Raw genomic sequence first — 12,387 nt, 5'->3', positions numbered from 1 at the left:
CTCAGCTATTATCCCATAACAACCAATCACAACTCAGCTATTATCCCATAACAACCAATCACAACTCAGCTATTATCCCATAACAACCAATCACAACTCAGCTGTCAGCTCATAGCAACCAATCACAGCTCAGCTATTATCCCATAGCAACCAATTACAACTCAGCTGTCAGCTCATAGCAACCAATCTCAACTCAGCTATTATCCCATAACAACCAATCACAACTCAGCTATTATCCCATAACAACCAATCACAACTCAGCTGTCAGCTCATAGCAACCAATCACAGCTCAGCTATTATCCCATAGCAACCAATTACAACTCAGCTGTCAGCTCATAGCAACCAATCCCAACTCAGCTATTATCCCATAGCAACCAATTACAACTCAGCTCTCAGCCCATAGCAACCAATTACAACTCAGCTCTCAGCCCATAGCAACCAATCACAACTCAGCTATTATCCCATACCAACCAATCACAGCTCATATGTCAGCCCATAGCAACCAATCACAACTCAACTCTCAGTCCATAACAACCAATCACAGCTCAGCTGTCAGCCCATAGCAACCAATCACAACTCAGCTATTATCCCATAACAACCAATCACAGCTCAGCTCTCAGTCCATAACAACCAATCACAGCTCACCTCTCAGCCCATAACAACCAATCACAGCTCAGCTGTCAGCCCATAGCAACCAATCACTGCTCAGCTCTCAGTCCATAACAACCAATCACAGCTCAGCTATTATCCCATAACAAACAATCACAACTCAGCTGTCAGCTCATAGCAACCAATCACAGCTCAGCTCTCAGCCCATAACAACCAATCACAGCTCAGCTCTCAGCCCATAGTAACCAATCACAGCTCAGCTCTCAGCCCATAACAACCAATCACAACTCAGCTCTCAGTCCATAACAACCAATCACAGCTCAGCTCTCAGTCCATAACAACCAATCACAACTCACCTCTCAGCCCATAACAACCAATCACAGCTCAGCTGTCAGCCCATAGCAACCAGTCACAGCTCAGTTGTCAGCCCATAGCAACCAGTCACAGCTCAGCTGTCAGTCAATAGCAACCAATCACAGCTCAGCTCAGTCCATAACAACCAATCACAGCTCAGCTCTCAGCCCATAGTAACCAATCACAACTCAGCTATTATCCCATAACAACCAATCACAACTCAGCTATTATCCCATAACAACCAATCACAACTCAGCTATTATCCCATAACAACCAATCACAACTCAGCTGTCAGCTCATAGCAACCAATCACAGCTCAGCTATTATCCCATAGCAACCAATTACAACTCAGCTCTCAGCCCATAGCAACCAATTACAACTCAGCTCTCAGCCCATAACAACCAATCACAGCTCAGCTATTATCCCATACCAACCAATCACAGCTCATATGTCAGCCCATAGCAACCAATCACAGCTCAGCTGTCAGCCCATAACAACCAACAACAACTCAGCTATTATCCCATACCAACCAATCACAGCTCATATGTCAGCCCATAGCAACCAATCACAGCTCAGTTGTCAGCCCATAGCAACCAATCACAGCTCAGCTGTCAGCCCATAACAACCAATCACAGCTCAGCTTTCATATCTTAATGAGCTCTTGTAAAGTGAAAGCTGAGCTGTGATTGGTGGTTATGGACAAAATATCTACAGTTTTTCTCGATCGATGAATCAGGGCCCAAGAATCTTATAATAGATCCCATAGAGCTCAGTGTGAACGGGATCCTACAGAATTTATCATGTTAGCGACTACACCAAAATAATCCCAATAATTACAGCTCACCGCACAAAAAACACTGTGCCCCCACACAACTGCGCCAATGGAAGAATATAAAAATATAGGGGTCACAATATGGTGATGCAAAGAAATAAATATAAAAGCAATAAAACATTAAGTAAAAACTATATAAATGTGGTGTGTGATGTCATCGTCCTGACCACGAAATACCTGGTCAAAAAAATTAAATGCCCACAAAATTGTGCAATTGTGTTTTATTTATCTATTTTTTCTCCAATTCAAAAAGGTTTTATTGAGAATAACAAAGAACACACCGTAAGCAAGTATATAAGTATATGTAATACAGACAATAAGGATATAGATCGGCCGCATTGGGTCGGGACAACGTGGTCCGACAGGAGAACGCAGTAAGAACGCATCAACAAGTAAAGGAGATCAGATTGGCAAAACTCGCCATTTATACAACCTAGGGGGCTACAACGGGAAAAGGTTAAAAATGGGGTTTTATGCTTACTGTATCGAAGTCGATGGTGTCGTGGGGGTCGAATTCGTCCACCTTGGATTTCTGAGTGAAGGAGAAACAATTCAGCATTAGATCATAAAACAGAACACGAGCGGGAACGCACAGCGCACATTATCAGGCACACAATATTTGGCGCACATTATTAGGCACACAATATTTACACACATTATTAGGCATACAATATTTACACACATTATTAGGCATACAATATTTAACGCACATTATTAGGCATACAATATTTACACACATTATTAGGCATACAATATTTAGCGCACATTATTAGGCACACAATATTTACACACATTATTAGGCATACAATATTTGGCGCACATTATTAGGCATACAATATTTGGCGCACATTATTAAGCATACAATATTTAGCGCACATTATTAAGCATACAATATTTAGCGCACATTATTAGGCATACAATATTTAGCACACATTATTAAGCATCCAATATTTGGCGCACATTATTAGGCATACAATATTTAGCGCACATTATTAGGCATACAATATTTACACACATTATTAGGCATACAATATTTACACACATTATTAGGCATACAATATTTAACGCACATTATTAGGCATCCAATATTTACACACATTATTAGGCATACAATATTTAGCGCACATTATTAGGCACACAATATTTACACACATTATTAGGCATACAATATTTACACACATTATTAGGCATACAATATTTGGCGCACATTATTAAGCATACAATATTTAGCGCACATTATTAGGCATACAATATTTAGCACACATTATTAAGCATCCAATATTTGGCGCACATTATTAGGCATACAATATTTACACACATTATTAGGCATACAATATTTACACACATTATTAGGCATACAATATTTAGCGCACATTATTAGGCATCCAATATTTGGCGCACATTATTAAGCATCCAATATTTGGCGCACATTATTAAGCATCCAATATTTGGCGCACATTATTAGGCATACAATATTTAGCACACATTATTAAGCATCCAATATTTGGCACACATTATTAAGAATCCAATATTTAGCGCACATTATTAGGCATACAATATTTGGCGCACATTATTAGGCATACAATATTTAACACACATTATTAGGCATACAATATTTAGCGCACATTATTAGGCATACAATATTTAGCGCACATTATTAGGCATACAATATTTAACGCACATTATTAGGCATACAATATTTAGCGCACATTATTAGGCATACAATATTTAGCGCACATTATTAGGCATACAATATTTGGCGCACATTATTAGGCATACAATATTTAACACACATTATTAGGCATACAATATTTAGCGCACATTATTAGGCATACAATATTTGGCGCACATTATTAGGCATACAATATTTAGCGCACATTATTAGGCATACAATATTTAGCGCACATTATTAGGCATACAATATTTAGCGCACATTATTAGGCATACAATATTTAGCGCACATTATTAGGCATACAATATTTGGCGCACATTATTAGGCATACAATATTTGGCGCACATTATTAGGCATACAATATTTGGCGCACATTATTAGGCATACAATATTTAACACACATTATTAGGCATACAATATTTACACACATTATTAGGCATACAATATTTAGCTCACATTATTAGGCATACAATATTTACACACATTATTAAGAATCCAATATTTAGCGCACATTATTAGGCATACAATATTTGGCGCACATTATTAGGCATACAATATTTAACGCACATTATTAGGCATACAATATTTACACACATTATTATTAGGCATACAATATTTAACGCACATTATTAGGCATACAATATTTAACGCACATTATTAGGCATACAATATTTAGCGCACATTATTAGGCATACAATATTTGACGCACATTATTAGGCATACAATATTTACACACATTATTAGGCATACAATATTTACACACATTATTAGGCATACAATATTTACACACATTATTAGGCATACAATATTTACACACATTATTAAGAATCCAATATTTAGCGCACATTATTAGGCATACAATATTTGGCGCACATTATTAGGCATACAATATTTACACACATTATTAGGCATACAATATTTAACACACATTATTAGGCATACAATATTTAACGCACATTATTAGGCATACAATATTTAGCGCACATTATTAGGCATACAATATTTACACACATTATTAAGAATCCAATATTTAGCGCACATTATTAGGCATACAATATTTGGCGCACATTATTAGGCATACAATATTTACACACATTATTATTAGGCATACAATATTTAACGCACATTATTAGGCATACAATATTTAACGCACATTATTAGGCATACAATATTTACACACATTATTAGGCATACAATATTTACACACATTATTAGGCATACAATATTTAGCGCACATTATTAGGCATACAATATTTGACGCACATTATTAGGCATACAATATTTACACACATTATTAGGCATACAATATTTACACACATTATTAAGAATCCAATATTTAACGCACATTATTAGGCATACAATATTTGGCGCACATTATTAGGCATACAATATTTACACACATTATTAGGCATACAATATTTGACGCACATTATTAGGCATACAATATTTGACGCACATTATTAGGCATACAATATTTACACACATTATTATTAGGCATACAATATTTAACGCATATTATTAGGCATACAATATTTAACGCACATTATTAGGCATACAATATTTAACGCACATTATTAGGCATACAATATTTAACGCACATTATTAGGCATACAATATTTAACGCACATTATTAGGCATACAATATTTAGCGCACATTATTAGGCATACAATATTTAACGCACATTATTAGGCATACAATATTTGGCGCACATTATTAGGCATACAATATTTACACACATTATTAGGCATACAATATTTACACACATTATTAGGCATACAATATTTACACACATTATTAGGCATACAATATTTGGCGCACATTATTAAGAATCCAATATTTGGCGCACATTATTAGGCATACAATATTTGGCGCACATTATTAGGCATACAATATTTACACACATTATTAAGAATCCAATATTTGGCGCACATTATTAAGCATACAATATTTACACACATTATTAGGCATACAATATTTACACACATTATTAAGCATACAATATTTACACACATTATTAAGCATACAATATTTACACACATTATTAAGAATCCAATATTTGGCGCACATTATTAAGCATACAATATTTACACACATTATTAGGCATACAATATTTGGCGCACATTATTAGGCATACAATATTTACACACATTATTAGGCATACAATATTTACACACATTATTAGGCATACAATATTTGGCGCACATTATTAAGAATCCAATATTTGGCGCACATTATTAGGCATACAATATTTGGCGCACATTATTAGGCATACAATATTTGGCACACATTATTAGGCATACAATATTTGGCACACATTATTAGGCATACAATATTTGGCACACATTATTAGGCATACAATATTTAGCGCACATTATTAGGCATACAATATTTGGCACACATTATTAGGCATACAATATTTAACACACATTATTAAGCATACAATATTTACACACATTATTAGGCATACAATATTTAGCGCACATTATTAGGCATACAATATTTGGCACACATTATTAGGCATACAATATTTGGCACACATTATTAGGCATACAATATTTACACACATTATTAGGCATACAATATTTAACGCACATTATTAGGCATACAATATTTAACGCACATTATTAGGCATACAATATTTACACACATTATTAGGCATACAATATTTAGCGCACATTATTAGGCATACAATATTTAGCGCACATTATTAGGCATACAATATTTGGCGCACATTATTAGGCATACAATATTTGGCACACATTATTAGGCATACAATATTTAACGCACATTATTAGGCATACAATATTTACACACATTATTAGGCATACAATATTTAACACACATTATTAGGCATACAATATTTAACGCACATTATTAGGCATACAATATTTAGCGCACATTATTAGGCATACAATATTTGGCACACATTATTAGGCATACAATATTTAACACACATTATTAGGCATACAATATTTAGCGCACATTATTAGGCATACAATATTTAGCGCACATTATTAGGCATACAATATTTAACGCACATTATTAGGCATACAATATTTAACGCACATTATTAGGCATACAATATTTAGCGCACATTATTAGGCATACAATATTTGGCACACATTATTAGGCATACAATATTTACACACATTATTAGGCATACAATATTTAGCGCACATTATTAGGCATACAATATTTAGCGCACATTATTAGGCATACAATATTTAACGCACATTATTAGGCATACAATATTTAATGCACATTATTAAGCATACAATATTTAGCGCACATAATTTGGCCACAATTTTCAGTGTCGAGCGGCTGACCAGAATACACTATGAAGGATTTGCCTTGTTACATATCCTAGCTAATTCTACTGTGCAGCGTTCGGCTGCTTTTCAAAACTGCGCACATGGCATGTACGCACCATATCCAAATCTGCGCAAATTAAAGCTAAAGTGGCCGACATATGCACTAGTCTATAATGAAGTCACAATTAATAATCATAGACTCTCTCTGTTAACAGGGTTGTATATTATGCAGTAAGATAATTGGCCACAGGGTGAGGGATTTGCGCAATTACGTGTGACATTTCAAAGGTCACAGATGATAAATCCAGCACCAAAAGATCTGCCATGCAAACCACACCCACTTTGCCCAATAAACACGCCCTCTGGTGCAAATGGCGCCAGCCAAAAGTCGCATAATAAATGCAGCAAACACAGATTCTTGGTGTATGTTGGCCATGTGCGCTACGTTTTGGCGTGTATTGCAGGATGTTCCAGCCTCCTAGATTTTACTTCAGCCCAAAAGACACAATGGCAGGGCCATTGCAGTAAACAGAGGCTGTAACTATAGATAATTCTGTGATATACCAACCACTAGGGGCTCCCTACTCAGCAAGACGTCATCTACAGCCCGTCACTAAAGCACTTCTATCTCACTCTACTGACATGGCGGCTGTGTTGGCGGGTCTTTCTCTGGACTAAGCGTGACAGAGTCGGGGACACGTTCCACAGCATAGTGAACAGTTAGAACTATAAAAAAAAATATGAAAAATGTAAATTTTCCCATAAGTTTCAATATACAGTATTCTACAGCTCCTGTGCAGAGCTATGGGTTTCCATGGTTACAGACTACAAGCATACACCCTGTGGTCGGATGACATTATACACAGGGTTTGCAGAAGCTTTGTTCAGAAAACGGAGGATTTGGTATTTTGTAACTGCTCTATTATGTATATGGTCCTCTTAAAAGATTACAGCCATGTTTCCTAAGAAATGTGCCTCCTGCTGTAGCCTTTGTCCAAGAATGCTGGGAGTTGTAGTTTTACAACAATTGGAGCACACTGGATTAGAGAAATCCCAGCTGCTTTCTTCCAGAAATTATCTGGTTCTCTCTCTTGTGTGAAATTGCATTGCAGTGAATGTAAGTTGTAATGCCACACACAACCTGAGGACAGGGGTGGTGCTGTTTTTCGAAGAAATCATATGTTTTCCTAATCCAGGCTATCCCCTTTATCACACGAACATAGCCTCAGGCCGTAAGACTGATCTATTGTCCTTCCTCTGATTTCTGACCATAAACCTGTAGAGAATAATTACTGTTGTCGATAGGGCCACATACCCACCACGGCGCACCCACAGACGCTATAAATGCCTCCAATTTGACACAATTTTGGATTCAGATCAGCCCCAGATAAATAAGGATTCTCCATGTCCTGGTGCAGAGATGTGAGGGCAGAATCCACATTGTGTGAACACTCCCCTATTATCAGGATCCGTCTGTCTCCACCACGACAGGACCAGGATGTGGACATATTCTATGAAGGCCGAGAAGGAGATGGCGGCGGATTGAGCCGTCACCAGGATGGAATCATTCTGTAAGATTTATAAACCACAACTACAGGATGATGAGAGAGAACGAAAGTAGAATGAGACCAACCGCGGAGGAGACAGAACAGAACAATCTTTGTAGAACAATCCGCTCTCACATGTTAGAAAACACCAAAATATTCTTCATACATGGCAGGGGGTCTCCATATAACACAAGGAACTGCTCCCCTCCCTTATTTTAGTAATGGTCTTCATGTATTGGTTCGGTCCAATCGTCCCCCCTTCATTCTATTCCACAGGTGGTCTTAACCCAATTGTTGCTGGGCAGATTCTCCAGCCAGATGTTCTGTTGCCGGGCAGGATAGATCCAGTGTTTGCAGCTGATTGGATCAGCAGTTAGAGCGGGAATCCAGCGGTCTATATATTGTGCCTCCGGAGGGGTCCCTGTCAGTCCAGCCGGGTGTGAGAAGACTGGGCAGACCCCCAGACCCCTGTTATTTAAGTCATTGTGGTCACAGAGAGTGCGGTTTAATCTCCCAGTCAATGCTGAGAGGACATGGAGCAGATTTGTAAGTTATTTATGGGTTAAAATGGTTATTATATTATTATATTAGTTATCATATTATATTGATTATTTTATTGGATATTTTATTCATGTTTTTCCATCTGCTATTTGATTTCATATGACCCATATTAGAGGCCGCGGCCATTTTTATCCAAATTTATTGTGTGTTTCTTTATTTGGGAACGGGGTCTGTATGTCTGAGGTCAGAGTTCAATCTTCCAAAGATCACATGACTCTCCTACCTAGTTAAAGGGGTTATCCATGACTTTACCCTTCATGGCGCCTCCCATCATCTGGCTGCGGTCTGACCCCTGCCCCCACTGATCATCTTCCTTTTTTACTCACTGAAGTGCTGCCCCCTCAACACTGCCACCCGAGGCCTACAGGTGCCTGATGGGAGATACAGGCCTGGCATGACAATAAGTCCCGGAATGCTCCTTCATAGAAGAAGTGTTCTAGGATACATGATCAGGGATATAGAACTATATGATACATGATCAGTGATCGAGAACTATGTGATACATGATCAGTGATAGAGAACTATATGATACATGATCAGTGATTGAGAACTATGATACATGATCAGTGATATAGAACTATATGATACATGATCAGTGATAGAGAACTATGTGATACATGATCAGTGATAGAGAACTATATGATACATGATAAGTGATAGAGAACTATATGATACATGATCAGTGATAGAGAACTATGATACATGATCAGTGATAGAGAACTATGATACATGATCAGTGATATAGAACTATGTGATACATGATCAGTGATAGAGAACTATGTGATACATGATCAGTGATAGAGAACTATATGATACATGATCAGTGATAGAGAACTATATGATACATGATCAGTGATAGAGAACTATATGATACATGATCAGTGATAGAGAACTATATGATACATGATCAGTGATAGAGAACTATATGATACATGATCAGTGATAGAGAACTATATGATACATGATCAGTGATAGAGAACTATATGATACATGATCAGTGATAGAGAACTATGATACATGATCAGTGAGAGAACTATATGATACATGATCAGTGATAGAGAACTATGATACATGATCAGTGATAGAACTATATGATACATGATCAGTGATAGAGAACTATGTGATACATGATCAGTGATAGAGAACTATGTGATACATGATCAGTGATAGAGAACTATGATACATGATCAGTGATAGAGAACTACACTGCTCAAAAACCTAAAGGTCTCCCTGCGATAACACATTGTAGATCTGAACTAATCGTATGAAATCCTTTCCTCTTTACATAGTTAAATTCACTGACAACAAAATCACCAAAAATTATCAATGGAAATCATTAACCCCTGGAGGTCTGGATATGGAGTCACCCTCAAAATCACAGAGGAAAACCCCACTACAGGCTGATCCAACTTTATGTAATGTCTTTAATACAAGTCCCAATGAGGCTCAGTAGTGTGTGTGGCCTCCACGTGCCTGTATGACCTCCCTACAACGCCTGGGCATGCTCCTGATGAGGTGGAGGATGGTCTCCTGAGGGATGTCCTCCCAGACCTGGACTAAAGCATCCGCCAACTCCTGGACAGTCTGTGGTAGAAGGAGCGAGACGTCCCAGATGTGCTCTATCAGATTCAGGGGAACGGGCGGCCAGTCCATAGCATCAATGCCTTCCTCTTGTAGGAACTGCTGACACACTCCAGCCACATGAGGTCTAGCATTGTCTTATATTAGGAGGAACCCAACCGCACCAGCATATGGTCTCACAAGGGGTCTGAGGATCTCATCTCAGTACTTCATGGCAGTCAGGCTACCTCTGGCAAGCACATGAAGGGCTGTGCGGCCCCCCAAAGAAATGCCACCCCACACCATTACTGACCCACCGCCAAACCGGTCTTCCTGGAGGATGTTGCAGGAAGCAGAACGTTCTCCACGGCGTCTCCAGACTAACATGTGCTCAGCGTGAACCTGCTTTCATCTGTGAAGAGCATAGGGCGCCAGTGGTGAATTTGCCAATCTTGGTGTTCTCTGGCAAATGCCAAACATCCTGCACGGTGTTGGGCTGTAAGCACTGGAACAGATTACATGGAGTACAGGAGAAATGGGACTACTTAAAAGAAACATTATTGAAGGCAACAGAAAACTTCATTAGACTTGTTAGTAAAAGCAGAAAAAGGAAGAGACCCCTGTGTACTCAGAAGAAGTGGCCAAAATCATAAAAAACAAAAAGCTGCATTTAGTAATTATAAAACAACCCAGAGCAATGAAGAAAGGGAAATCTACAAGACTAGGCAGAAAGAGGCCAAGCAAGTTATAAGAACTTCTAAAGCACAGGCAGAATAAAAACTAGCTCAGTCTGTGAAAAAAGGGGATAAGACATTCTTCAGATATATAAATGAAAAAAGGAAATTAAACAAGGTATAACTAAATTAAAAACAAAGGAAGGAAGATATGTAGAAGAGAATAAGGGGCTAGCCGACCGCCTTAATGAATACTTCTGTTCAGAAAATGAAGGAAAAGGACCTCCATTAGAGAAGAAGACTAATGAATCCTTTGATGCATGTGTCTTTACAGAGGAAGAGGTTCTACGTTTGCTGTCTAAAGTGAAGACAAATAAGTCACAGGGCCTGATGGGATACACCCAAAAAATTATTAAAAGAGCTTAGTGGTAAGCGAGCAAAACCGTTAACACATTTATATAACTAATCACTGGTAACAGGAGCCGTCCCAGAAGATTGGAAATTAGCAAATGTCGTGCCCATTCACAAGAAAGGTATTAGGGAGGAATCAGGTGACTATAGGCCAGTAAGTCTGACATCAATAGTGGGGAAATAATGGAAACCCTACTAAAGGATAGGATTGTGGAACATCTAAAATCCCATGGATTGTAATATGAAAAACAACATGGGTTTACTTCAGGGAGATCAGGTCACTAATCTTATTGATTTTTTTGACTAGGTGACTAAAATAATAGATGGCGGAGGGGTAAACATCGCATATATAGATTTTAGGCTTCTAACACTGTCCCACACAGAAGACTTATCAATAATCCATAGGTGCAGGTCCTCCACTCCATCGTAGGTGCACAACTGCACTTGGAGTTGAGCACCTTGTATCACCTTAGATCACATCAATGTAAGTGTTTGTTTAAAGTCAGTCATGTTTAACGCATCCACATACACATTTATCTGGTGTCAGGATGCCATTGTGGTACTTGTGACCGTTTGCAGGCATACTCCATTGAACGCAATTTTTGCTGGGGATCGCCCTTAGCAACGGTTTTCAAGTGCAGGACCTCCGCCCCAGTATAGGTGCACAACTGCACTTGGGGTTGAGTTTCCTGCTAGAACCATGTTCATGAAAATATATAAGCCGTTATGTCTTTGCTTAAAGGAGTAGTCCAGTGGTGACTCAGTGGTTTACAACTTATCCCCTATCTTAAGGATAGGGGATAAGTTGCAGATCGCAGGAGGTCCGACCCCTGGGGCCCCCCGCGATCTCCTGTA

General features: G+C 38.2%; 2 protein-coding genes across 2 annotated transcripts in view; one reads left to right on the top strand and one right to left on the bottom strand.

Moving 5' to 3' along the window:
* Window positions 1–12,387, bottom strand: part of LOC130339929 (glucose-6-phosphate 3-dehydrogenase-like) — a 75,007-nt gene that overhangs the window by 57,588 nt on the left and 5,032 nt on the right. The window contains exon 2 of the mRNA XM_056554115.1: window positions 2,277–2,327. Coding sequence (XP_056410090.1) covers window positions 2,277–2,327 — 51 coding nt within the window. The remainder of the gene's footprint in view (window positions 1–2,276; window positions 2,328–12,387) is intronic.
* LOC130339927 (uncharacterized) overlaps window positions 8,507–12,387 on the top strand; it is a 38,572-nt gene continuing 34,691 nt past the window's right edge. Inside the window, exon 1 of the mRNA XM_056554111.1 lies at window positions 8,507–8,872. The gene's annotated coding sequence lies outside the window, so the exon portion shown is untranslated. The remainder of the gene's footprint in view (window positions 8,873–12,387) is intronic.

Source organism: Hyla sarda, unplaced genomic scaffold (genome assembly GCF_029499605.1).
Source record: "Hyla sarda isolate aHylSar1 unplaced genomic scaffold, aHylSar1.hap1 scaffold_560, whole genome shotgun sequence".
Taxonomy (NCBI): Eukaryota; Metazoa; Chordata; class Amphibia; order Anura; family Hylidae; genus Hyla; species Hyla sarda.
The sequence above is the reverse complement of the archived record's forward strand: the minus strand, read 5'-3'. Positions and strand labels throughout refer to the sequence as shown.